The 12,465-nt window shown below is 38.3% G+C and overlaps 1 protein-coding gene across 1 annotated transcript; it reads left to right on the top strand.

Annotated features, from left to right (window-relative positions):
- The first annotated feature begins 445 nt into the window (after positions 1-445).
- hsd17b4 (hydroxysteroid (17-beta) dehydrogenase 4) lies at positions 446-12,465 on the top strand. Its single transcript, XM_036578471.1, has 24 exons — positions 446-585; positions 3,047-3,100; positions 3,199-3,306; positions 3,711-3,770; positions 4,332-4,353; positions 4,482-4,528; positions 4,624-4,708; positions 4,836-5,023; positions 5,578-5,669; positions 5,755-5,779; positions 6,118-6,246; positions 6,641-6,747; positions 7,365-7,601; positions 8,071-8,122; positions 8,202-8,273; positions 8,451-8,554; positions 8,635-8,700; positions 9,883-9,952; positions 10,055-10,161; positions 10,321-10,407; positions 10,790-10,879; positions 11,026-11,164; positions 11,343-11,470; positions 11,624-12,465. The coding sequence occupies exons 1-24, from the start codon at positions 528-530 to the stop codon at positions 11,711-11,713; spliced, it is 2,217 nt and encodes a 738-aa protein (XP_036434364.1). The 5' UTR covers positions 446-527; the 3' UTR covers positions 11,714-12,465.

Genomic DNA, 12,465 nt, shown 5'->3' with positions numbered 1-12,465 from the left:
TACTGCAAATGAGAACCAGAAAATAATACATATCCAGAAAATAAAACTACTATTTATTTAACATTTATAGAATTTAATCTGTTCTTTGAAAACAATTTGAAGCATCCAGCAAATGCAATAGATTGCTGTTGAATGTCAGGACCTGGACACCATGAATAAAGTGCAAATAACAATAAAAAAAAAGCTAAAACTAAACTGCCAGACAACAGGGACACTGCTATTGTATAAGATATTAATAAATATTTTGATGGATTTCTATTTTTCGGATGGTTTAGGCTACTTTAACCACCTCAGTTTGCAGTAGCCTACACTGCTGTACCTCGGACATCCAGCTGATGCTACAGCTGCTGGACGCAAACCGCCATATATACAGTATACAACAGACAGCTTGGACTGAAGCGGCACAGGCTGCTTCTGATTGGCTGCTGAAATGACGTGACGCGGTGACGAGCACTGCAGGCAGTAGGTGAAGAGTCAAGGTAAACTAACGTTAACTGTGCCCGTCCGTCCACCTGCAGTGGTTCACCATGGCTGCGCCTCTGTCTTTCGCTGGAAAAGTGGTTCTTGTCACGGGCGCTGGCGGAGGTGAGTCGAGAGGACGGTGGCTGTTTTACCTTAGAAGTAGCTTTTATTTGGTGGGACTCAGCTGCAAATCTGCGCCTGCTGCTAGTGGCTAACGCTAGCTGGCTAACTTTAACTGTAAACGGCTCGTTAGCAGGGATGCTGAAAGTTAGTTAGGACACAGCTAGCTAGCCTTTCGGTAATGAAAGAATGATAAACGCCACTGCCTAAGAGCATATCCCGAAAAAAAGCGCAAGAAAGCTGCAAGACTGGCAGTTAATGCTGCACAAACTAGACAGAGCGCTAGCAGTTAGCGCCAACGCTTGTGAGCTGTTTATGAAGTTAGCCATTTGACTTAAAGGGACACGCCGGCTAAAATAAAACGAAACGACTAACGCTGTCACTCCGTCTGCTGTAAACATGTCTATTCGCCATTTACAGCGGTGCTGCAGTAGTTTCAAAAAACAAGATTTGCTGGTTTAATGACTAGGAATCATCAGAAACCCACTACAGATGATGTATCTTGAAGGTAGAAGTACGTTTTGAAAGGTGCTTTGAGGTGGATACTGAGGGAGGGGGGCTCTTTTTTACAAGCAGGATGAATTTAAATGCTGTGTCACTAATCCTAGCTAGCAGGCTTGGGCAGAATACTTTGAACAAGTAGTGATGGCTGAATACCGAATACACTGTGCTCCTATAATCCTACTTCTGTCTCCTGAAATAAGCAAAGAATTCGCTGTATCCCAATAACAAAATCTTGCAAATTTAACTTTAAAGTGTGTAGATATGTGTTTTTCAATTAATAGCATGTATGTAAATTGCCATGACTGAGTCCAGTCTTTACACGCCATGCACTGCTTTTAAAGCAGTTAAGAAACAACCATTGATGGTGTATGGTGAAGATGGTATATGTATGTATATTTTTTATTTAGTCAGTAAGTATTCTAAAAGTATTCTTCTAAAAATGTAAGAAAAATACTTTAATATTTACTTTAAAAATATATATATAAAAAAATCAGTACATTAATTAATATTAATGTATTCTTAATACCTTTACAAAATGTAACTTGGACTGAACACTGATACTTAATTTTTACCAATACTTACATTCTGGTACATCCCCCCCTTCTAGCTACCATATGTAATTATTAGCCTTTAGATCAGTAGCTAGCAGTAAGGATTTATTCAGCACCGTAGGGTTTCTCAGTGGTTGTGTTATGCTGGCTATTGTAGTGAAAAGACACTGGTGGACATATGCATGAAAAATCTGTCAATCGAATTAGGTGCAGTTTATTGCAATAAAATGTGACATAACAAAACAAATCACATATTAAATGCTAATATTTGGATCAGAATGTCCCCTTAAGCAAATGAGTTATCGGTCCTATGAGTGAATCTCAGATAATGTGCTATGTGCCAAATAGACAGACATTCAGACTTCATTTAACAGTTTACAGTTTCCATGCAGGTTAACCCCTCAAAGTTGCAACAGAGACAGCTATAAATGATGTGTACAGGGCAAAGGGCAAATTGCAGTAGGTAATAGGTTAGTGGGCTAAGATAAGTAATACTATGCATTTTCATGTGATTATTTTTTAGTGGTACACTCTTAAAAAAGATGGTTCTTCAAAGTTTCCTTAGTAAAGACAGGTTCTTCAAAGTTTCCTTAGTAAAGACAGTGGTTTTACATAGAACCATGAACATGCAAAAAAACATTTGCATGCTCAGAACGTTCTCTGCATTGTGAAATGGTTCTTCGCATTGATGGAGGATGTGTTGTATATTGTGTATATGGTATACAACGTTTGCTGGTATACAACCTTTTTAAAAAGGGTTCTTCTAGTGTTACAAGCTGAACATCATAACAATAGAAGAGCCCTTTTCAAAAAGGTTCTATATAGAACCATGTACAACACATTATCTATCAGTCTGAAGAACCATTTCACGATACAAAGAACCATTTAAGCATGCAAACAGTTCTTTTTGATTGTTCATGGTTCTATATAGGACTATAGAGTTTCTTGAAGAACCCTTCAAGAACCGTCTTTTTAAGGGTGTACCTAAATAGCATTAGAAACAGAAATGCAACTAATATTTGCAGAATCTTAGAATGACATTCTCCCCTCTCTGTGATTATTTGATATGGGCTATAATTATTAATAAAGTCCATTTAAATCAGTGGGTAGCGCTGTCGCCTTTCAGCAAGAAGGGCCTGGGTTCGGATCCCTGGTCGGGTGACCAGGGTCACTTCTTTGTGGAGTTTGCATGTTCTCCCCCTTGTCTGTGTGGGTTTCCTCCAGGTACTCTGGTTTCCTCCCACAGTCCAAAGAAATGCAGTCGGTCCAACTGGACACGCTAAATTGCCCCTTGGTGTGAGTGAGTGAGTGTTATTATTCATGTGAAGGTGCACGTTTTTGTTTAAACAGTCAAGAAGACCCAGTGCCAAATACAAACAATAAGATGCAACGTGACCTTTTCGTTTCAGGCCTTGGGAGGGAATATGCATTGGCTTTTGGTGAGAGAGGAGCCTCTGTCGTTGGTAGGTTGTATTCTAAGTTAGTTCACTCAATTTTATTTCAGCCAGATCCTTTATTCATAGACATTTGTCTGACCATGTGACCTCGGTTTCACACACAGTGAATGACCTAGGGGGAGATATAAAAGGAGGTGGGAAGAGTTCAGCAGCTGCTGATAAAGTGGTAGAGGAGATAAAAGCTAAAGGTGGCAAAGCTGTGGCAAATTATGGTGAGTACGCATAACTCTGCAAGTCATGAGGATTTTCACTGTTGAAGCTGATTGCTAATGATATTTATGGCTCTCTTTTGTTGACCTTTTTTTCCCAAAGGAACTGTTGGTAGATGTTATATCAGTGGTTTAGTCAGTCATGGGGACCCTATACTATTTGTGTTTACTGTACAATACACAGCTGGTAAGCAGCTTAATTAGTTAATGAGTTGAGTCAGGTGTGTTAGATGATAGAAGGTATGCATATGAGGGGTCCCCAGGACTGGGATTAGGAATGTGTATTATATTGTATCCTATGTAATATACTCCACAATTTTGGATATCAAAGATTCAGCTGAAGAAAAAAAATATACACTGTTTGTTAATTTGTTTTTTTGCATGTCTGTAATTGCTTATTTTCACAGATTCAGTAGAGGATGGTGAAAAGCTAATCCAGACAGCCTTGGATACATTTGGAAGAATAGGTGCATTTCTGTCTTTTTCTCATTATGTTAGTGGCTCTGAATCAGTTTATAAACAGCCTACCCCATTTGGCTTTGTTGTGTCCTTACAAGTCCCAGTTATTGCCAGAGGTGATAAAAGCGTGGTGTAATTTTGTATTAATTATGGAAACAAGTGGAGAAGTTGAACATGTTGAACATGCAGATTTTACCACATTTATGTTCGTAAGTAGAAAAGGTGATATTTTAATATAATTTGGATTTGATGAAACATCACTCTGTGTATAGTCTACTTTGCAAAAAGGGAAAAAAAACATCTTTTACATTTTTGTCACTTCTTGTCAATTCTTTACATTGAATCAAACAGAAAAAATGTCTGAGGTATAGACTGGAACCTGCTGACACAGAATGTAAATGTAATTGATTATGTAAAGAATTATATCATTAAATATGTAATAACATAATTTGATTTGAATCCTATATCTAATGAACATAATGAATTCTAAGGGTTAACAACAACATTCTCCAGACACTGTTAGGAGACTGCTGTCATTTACTTTGTTTTAACATGTTTTTCCTTTCCAGATATCTTGGTAAATAATGCTGGGTAAGTTAATAACTTGGTTATGAAGCTGAAATATTTTTTATATAATTACTGATATAGTTTTCATTTAGGTTAAGTTTTGATTGCTTACATGCAGAAGTTTCTCCCTCATCCTACTTATTTCTCTGCAGGATCCTGCGTGATCGATCTTTTGCTAGAACCGGTGACTTGGACTGGGGTACATACTGTTACATATTGTGATAATGAAAACAATCCTGTTATCATGCAGAATCTGACTGCCAACTGTTTTAACGGGTTTTCTTTTCTTTTCAGACCTCATTCATAGAGTGCATTTGAGGGGCTCTTTCCAAGTCACCCGTGCAGCATGGAATCATATGAAGAACCAAAAATTTGGGAGGTAATGTCATAAAAGTGACAGTGCATAATATCAGATTTGCTATTAAAAAGAAATAGCATTAAGTACTGGTGATCATAATTCTGTTGTTGCTTTGTTTGTACTGTGGCACCACTGATCAATACACCAGAATCATCATGACTTCATCAGCAGCTGGGATCTATGGCAACTTTGGTCAGGCAAACTACAGTGCTGCCAAGCTGGGCCTCCTGGGACTGGCCAACACTTTGGCTATTGAAGGCAAAAAGTACAATATCCATTGCAATACCATTGCCCCAACAGCAGGCTCACGTCTCACGCAGACAGTCATGCCATCAGGTTAGATCCCTTTTTTGTGAACTCATTCTGAAAAATGCTGAAATATTGGTTGAGGCTCAGTTTTGAAAAAGCTTTGTAGTACAAAAAATGTTGTAATCTCACATCGCAGCCATGCTAAGCTATGATAGTAAAGCATGGATTGTCAGCAAAGTAAACATGTATTTTTTTGTATTCTTGGCTCTGTTTGCTTACTCAGTAACATATTAAAGCTCTTTTTGTTTATATATATATATATTATTTTTTTTAAGTGTCTGTGTTTGGTTGGTCTTTTTTTTGTAACATAAAGACAAAAGTTGACGAGGCTTTGTAAGCGATACAGCATCCTCAGCTATTCATTTGAATTTTTTTCTCCGTGGCAGCTGCCACTTGCTGTCCTTTGGAACAAAGAAAAGCACCAAGAGATAATTCTAAGTGTCAAATAACCTTTCATTGCTTGTGGCTGAATAGACCACTTTGAATCTGGATATTAAGCACTGTGATGTGTATTACTTTGAGTTGCCTGTTGTGCTCTCCTAATTGTGAGTGACAGTGCGTGGTGCTTGTTCCTTCGTCAGATCTCTTGGACTCACTGAAAGCAGAATATGTGGCTCCTCTTGTTCTTTGGCTGTGCCATGAGGAATGTCAGGAGAATGGGAGCCTTTTTGAGGTGTGTGGTGGTGAATTTAATTCATTTTTGATGCACCGCAAATGGTTTGCCAATTCCAAACATTTCTTGTTGCTGTTCTCCTTAGGTTGGAGCTGGCTGGATTGGTAAATGTAAGTGAAAGTACATTTGTTACGTTTGTTATAAGTCTATATTTTTGTTAGAATTTGGAAGAAATTTTAGGTTCTAATGCAGTGGCCACCAAACCTCCTCCTGGAGACCTACTTTCCTCTGGAGTTTAGTTTCGACCTGTGTCTAACATGCTGCCCTCCCACCACCTTACATAATACATTAAAGCATCTGATCTAGCCAGTGAAGAACTTCTGAATAGGTTAATTAGCTGGTGTGACAGATTGTGGTTGGAACTAAACTCTGCAGGAAGGTATATCTACAAGACGAGGGTTGGTGACCACTGCGCTAATGAAAGGTTTTTACTTGTATGTGGGTCAAGTGCGGTGGGAGAGGACCTTGGGCAAAATTGTCCGACATAAGAACCAGAACATGACCCCAGAGGACGTACGGGACACATGGGACCAGATATGTGACTTTACCAATGCTACAAAGCCAGCTAGTATACAAGGTAAATATTGAAGTGGGCTAACACATGACTCTTTGGCCTACCTGTATTTCTGAACTAATGTTACTATTTTACACATAATGCAAGCACATAGTGATTTCCGTCAGTGGTGATCTTTAAGCAAGTTTTAAAAAAAGAATGATTACGAAGATTACAAATTACGAAGGTCAGAAGAAAGATAAGTCAAGAAGGCCGCAACATCCTCTTTTCCGCTTCTGCTCACAGTAGCTGCCCTCAGGGTGTGTTGCATGGAGGCGGCAGAGTTGGAAGAAGGCTCATTAGCATAGCTTTGTAGTGCTTGTTGTTTGTGTCTTATTGGAAGAACATGTTGCTTTCTTTGTCTTTATGAGAAGGATGGCAGAGTTAATATCCCATCCCTTTATGCTCTGTCATTAAGAGTCATTGCAATCAATGGTGGAGGTGCTGTCAAAAGTGGAGGATGGGGAAGGAATTCGAGCCAATCCAACCAGCGCTATGGCCTCAACAGGATCTGGCATCAACCCTGTGAGTTATGTTCACAGTCTTGTGTAAATCCACAATATGTCAAATGCATTTAAGGTTTCTTAGACTTAAAATACTGTGCAAAAGACCTTCATTTATTTAATTTCCAGTCAAAACAGCCACCTGGTAGACCACCGAAACTGTCACTATCATATAAACAACAAAGAAGAAAATTTGCACTACAACACCAAAACTGGACATCTGATATGTGGAGTAAGGTTTTATGGACTGATGAGGAGGTGTGGAAAAATATGCCTCCAGGTTTCTTTGAAGAAAAAAAAAAAAAACTAAAAGCAAGTCTCCTTAAAAGAATGGAAGCTATAATAAAGCCAAAAAAGCTGGACATACTGAATACTGAACAACATGAAACATTTATTTGTTGAGGCTTCTGTGTAATTTTCTATTAAATATGTTTTCTGTCCGATTTTTGCACAGTACTGTATTAAACTTTAGTCTTCGCAATGCCATGTGGTGCTTTTACCATTAACTACACGTATTTACACTGTGAAAAGATCTTTGCACCTTTGACTCGAGTTTGAACAGTCTGAGTCCAAGATTATTCAGCTTATTCATGCTTTTTAATGCTTAAAATGTTGACTTTCATCCTTGTATTTCTGCAGACAGAGGCTGTGGGGAAGGTGCTTCCACAAATGACCTTCAGTTACACCCACATGCACTGTATCCTCTATGCTCTAGGAGTGGGCATGTCGTCCAAGGATCCTGATCAGCTCAAATTCCTCTATGAAGGCCATGAGGACTTCAGTTGCCTGCCCACCTTTGGTGTCATCCCAGCCCAGGTCTCTATGCTAGAAGGAGGTCTCAGCTCTGTTCCAGGGCTCAGCTTTGACCCCACGAGGGTGAGCAACAGAAAACCTGTGTGATTTGTAATATGCATGCAGCTACCATGTATCTCATTAAGGCGTTTGCTTGAACAGATGAGCACAGGGACCGCTTGGATTATTTCATCATTCTTGCACATTCTTGCTTCCATCCCATTAATACAGTGAGATGCATAAGTATTCAGACAGTGATATAATTTTTGTTGCTTTGGCTCTGCAGCCCATACTTGTTTATGGGCCTGATCATATTAAGCTTGTTTCCACATCATCTTCCATTAAAATGAAATAACTTTTGCCTGCTAAAACGTCTTCTGCTCTGCAGAAGGAAAACTGTATTACGATTTCTGGTTCACACTGACCTGAATTATAGGGTTTTTACATCTATACTGGGTAAATCATATATATGAATCATGTAGGTGTATGTACTGCAAAGTGAGTAGAATAATCTTTAATCCTAAAGTTGCTTCCCCTTTGTTTTTTTCCATAGCTTTTGCATGGAGAGCAGTACTTAGAGTTGTACAAACCATTGCCCACATCAGGTAAGGCTTCTTTCCCAAGACATTTATAATCAGTTGATGTTGCTTTTAACTGGCTCTAAAACTAATGTTTACTTTCTAGGAACGCTGACTTCAAAGGCATCAATAGCAGATATTCTCGACAAGGGATCTGGTGCAGTCATACTCTTGGATGGTGAATTTCTTTTATTTTCAAAGAGGAACTATACGCATTTTACTGTATTGAATCATACATGTACATGAAAACTACTAATTTGAGATGGCCTGCATTCAAGAGCTATGCTAGAAATAGCAATAAAAATGACACTAAATTGATTTAACAGGCAATTTGAGATTCTTTTCTTTCTTGCAGTTCACACGTACAGCAACCAAGAGCTGGTATGCTACAATCAGTTCTCAGTGTTCATTGTTGGTGCTGGAGGTTTTGGAGGAAAGAGATCATCAGATAAAGCTGTGGTAATAAACATTGTGTTCTAGCTTTGTAAATGATGTTTGCATTAGTTTCTTTATAGAAATGGTTATTCATCTCCCCCCAGTCCACAGTTCCTGCTCCAAACAGAGCGCCAGATGCAGTGGTGGTAGACGAAACCTCTAGAGATCAGGTAAGAGTTTGATGATAATGGTGGGGTACAGTGCCGTCTCACCAGTTCAAAAACACAGGCTAAAGGGATGATGATAAACATGATCCACATAGGAAGATGTGGGGCACACTTAGATGTCTGAGGCTCTCTAAGGATTTCGTAAGCAATGGTATAAAAGATGTTAGAAATGACATCTTCTGAAGTGTGAATAGTGGGTGGTGGAACCATGTATTCGGCATTTGCATTTCAGATGAAACAAGCTTGCATCTTCAGCTAATAGCAAATATAGACTGACAGATGTATATTGTTGCTTCCAGAATAAAACTTTGCAAAATGAGAACTTTTTGGGAGAAGAAAAAAAATACTCTCATCTTTTAATGTAAGATAAGATTTCTGCTGGGCTGTCATGAAACTTTCACATACTGTCAAGGGTAACTGTGTTTTTAAATGATGTATAATGTAAAATAATTTTAAAAAGACGCAATGGTGAGAAGGTGTTCTGACTCTATCGACTCTATACAATTATACAGTCATGTAGAGTACTGTGCAAAAGCCAGAGACTACCCTTTCATTTATTTAATTCCCACTGCCATTAAGTACAGTTTATTCATTTTTCAGTGTTAAGAAAAAAAAGGCAAAACATTTTACAGTAAATTATACAAAAGCCTCAACATTCCACAACATTCCACATTTTTCACTAATGAGTGTGTCCACCTTTTGCCATTAATACAACTTCCATTCTTTTCAGGAGACTTGCTTTCAGTTCAAAGAAATCTGCAGAGATATATTTCCACATCTCCAAAGTTCAGTCTTAGAAGATGGTTGCATTTTCTTCTGATCTATAATTCTAATTACAAATTTAGAACCGTCAGTCCAATAAAACTCCCTAATCTCAGATGTCCAGACTCTGTGTTCTAGTGTAACTTTTCTTCTTTTTTAATTTTTAGTAATGGCTTCTTGACAGCTAAAATCCTTTGAGACCTTAAGCACTGAATGGTCTTCTCACAGTTGAAGGATATACAGAATCATCTGTGGATTTTTTTTTTTTTCCAGATCTTATGATCAGATCTGTACTTGACAGCCATTTTGACTGGAAATTAACATAAGTGTGGTCTCTGACTTTTGCACAGTATTGTAAAATATAACGAGGAAAGGAATCTTTTTTAATTCTGACAAATTAATTTCTGTACTCCTACATTACAGGCTGCTTTGTACAGGTTAAGTGGTGATTGGAATCCGCTTCACATAGATCCAAACTTTGCAGCAATGGGAGGTGAGATTTCTGATGGGTTCATATTCTGAGCCAACTACAGTGATAATGTTTGTGCTAGAAACGCGAGCTCGTCAGTGGTTAAAACGCAATCTAAAATTTTAGGCTTCGAATCCCCAATTCTGCATGGACTATGCTCTTTTGGATTTGCTGCCCGCCATGTTCTGAAGCAGTATGCTGGCAATGATGTTTCCAGATTCAAGTCCATTAAGGTAAGACTCATAAAAATCGCTATCAATGACAAACTTTCAGTCAGGCCCTAACACTTATTTGGCTTTTATGACATTTTCTGCGATGGTTGTTGTTTTTCAGTGTTGTGTTGACATTTATCTATAATTGCTTCCAACTTCTGTCTGCTCTTTTCTGGATAGGTGCGGTTTGTGAAGCCTGTGCTACCAGGACAGTGTCTTCAGACAGAGATGTGGAAAGAGGGGGACAGAATTCACCTACTGTGTAAAGTGAGAACAAGTGCCTCATTATGTTTTCTGTCTACTTCAAGCTAACAAAACCAAATTGTCAAATTATCTTTTTTCTGTTGTTTGGTTTACTCTTTCGGATCGATTGGGTCTAGGCTCCTCACTCCCTATCAAAACATAATACATACAGGTTTCTTAGTAGTTACTGAATAATTCATAATAGTTACTGGGTGATACGCCCTGCGATTAATAACTCAATAATGCCTAAAGCTTAAACGAGAAAAAAAAAAGAAACTTCCTTCTTTTTGAAAACATGTGGTCCCTGAAGGGGACTAAAACAAGCTACATGGAACGCTGTTCTTATTTCATCATACGTGCTATCCCCGCTGTCACAATCATTTACCGATTTGCTCTGGCTGTCTAGGTCAAGGAGACAGGAGCTGTGGTATTGTCTGGGGCATATATAGATTTACATGAAGCTCCAGGTGCTTCTGTTAACGCTGTGCCAGCAGAGGTAAAAGGCATCATTTTCTTTTGAATGTTAACAATATTGTTTCTTGAAGATGTAAATGATTAAAGAAAAAAAAAAGGATACAAATCATTGTGTCTGTAGAAATTAGAAAGAATGTTACATAATCACAGTTCTGCCTTTTCTGATAGGCTGGGGGTCTTCAGAGTGATTTAGTGTTTGCTGAGATTGGCCGACGGATCAAAGACCTTGGTGCTGAACTTGTGAAGAAAGTTAATGGTATTTTTGGATGGGAAATCACGAAAGGAGGAAAGATAGCAGCACAGTGGAGTAAGTTTAAGTTGTCAGTAATATAAAAGCAAATATGAAGGGATGCATGATATCGTCTAGAGAATTTGCAGTACAGAACAACAAAACGAAAGATCTTTTATACCTGTTAGTCTAAGATCAGCTTCTTTTTGTTTTATTATTATTTTCCCAACAACACTGATATCATCTATACATCCAGCCATAGATCTGAAGACGGGAAATGGTGCCCTCCACAAGGGTCCGTACACCGGCAAGGCTGATGTGACTTTGACTGTAGCTGATGAGGACTTCATGGAAGTGGCGATGGGGAAACTCAACCCTCAGAAGGTACTGACGGTCCAACATTTGTTTTTCTCTGAACGGCCAGGGGAAAATGAAGTTTGATTCACCCAGATGTGCAAATGTCATCATTCATCTACCGTATTAATGCTGGTGCTCAGAGATCAATGAGGGTTTGTTTATTTGTTTGTTTCCCCATAGGCATTTTTCGCTGGCAAACTGAAGGTCAGAGGGAATATCATGATGAGCCAGAAGCTGGAGATGATACTGAAGAATTATGCCAAGCTGTGAGCCTCCAACTATCCAATGCCCTGAGAGCGATGCAGATGCAGACTTCCTGACACTCTCACTTTTACTGAGGGTGTATCAGTGATAGTAATTTCTAGGATCATTTTGTGCAATGAGATCTAAAATCTAATATAGCAATGAGAATGCCCAACATTTTCTACAAAAATCACTAATGCTAGGAGAGTCTAACCAAATTCTGAGCATAACAAAGCTCTAATTACACTTTTCCTATGACTCTTTATTAGGTTTGGAACATTACCTTGAGTTGTTCTTTCATAACTATGATTTCTTCAAATCAAAGCTGGGTAAGATGTTAAGGACAATGTAACTAGAACATGCAGGATCTTTAATGTCATACTATGTTACAATGTGATAGTTATCTAACATGGTACAGTTAACTGACCTGATTTTAACTAACTTGTGCCCAGTCAGGTAATCATGCAATTTATCTTGCTTACAGTTGAACACATGAATGGTTTCTCTGTTGGCAGCATGTCTTTCAGTAATAAATAATGCATTTTCAAAACTTATTTGAAACAGTAAGTCAGAGGAGATTGCATCTTTCTGATGTAGGCCCAATGTTGATTTGAAAATTTTGAAACAATATGCCTTTAAAAATAATTCATACAGAATCTGTTCTACCAGAAGAGGTTGCTACTACTTACTATGACCTTACCATTTTGTGTAATTAAAGTACTACACATGTTTAATATGTGCTGTTAATTTGTAATAAATCTCACTTTTATGCAACACAA

This window comes from Colossoma macropomum, unplaced genomic scaffold, assembly GCF_904425465.1.
Source record: "Colossoma macropomum unplaced genomic scaffold, Colossoma_macropomum, whole genome shotgun sequence".
Lineage (NCBI taxonomy): Eukaryota > Metazoa > Chordata > Actinopteri > Characiformes > Serrasalmidae > Colossoma > Colossoma macropomum.
This window is presented reverse-complemented; position numbering and strand designations above follow the sequence as displayed.

What these genes read in the sequence shown, in the direction of transcription:
- hsd17b4 (XM_036578471.1), top strand. Translation starts at nt 528, where the DNA reads ATGGCTGCGCCTCTGTCTTTCGCTGGAAAAGTGGTTCTTGTCACGGGC. An exon ending in TGTCACGGGCGCTGGCGGAG is followed by an intron (nt 586 to 3,046) that starts GTGAGTCGAGAG and finishes TTTTCGTTTCAG; the next exon opens with GCCTTGGGAGGGAATATGCA. An exon ending in AACCGGTGACTTGGACTGGG is followed by an intron (nt 4,529 to 4,623) that starts GTACATACTGTT and finishes TTTTCTTTTCAG; the next exon opens with ACCTCATTCATAGAGTGCAT.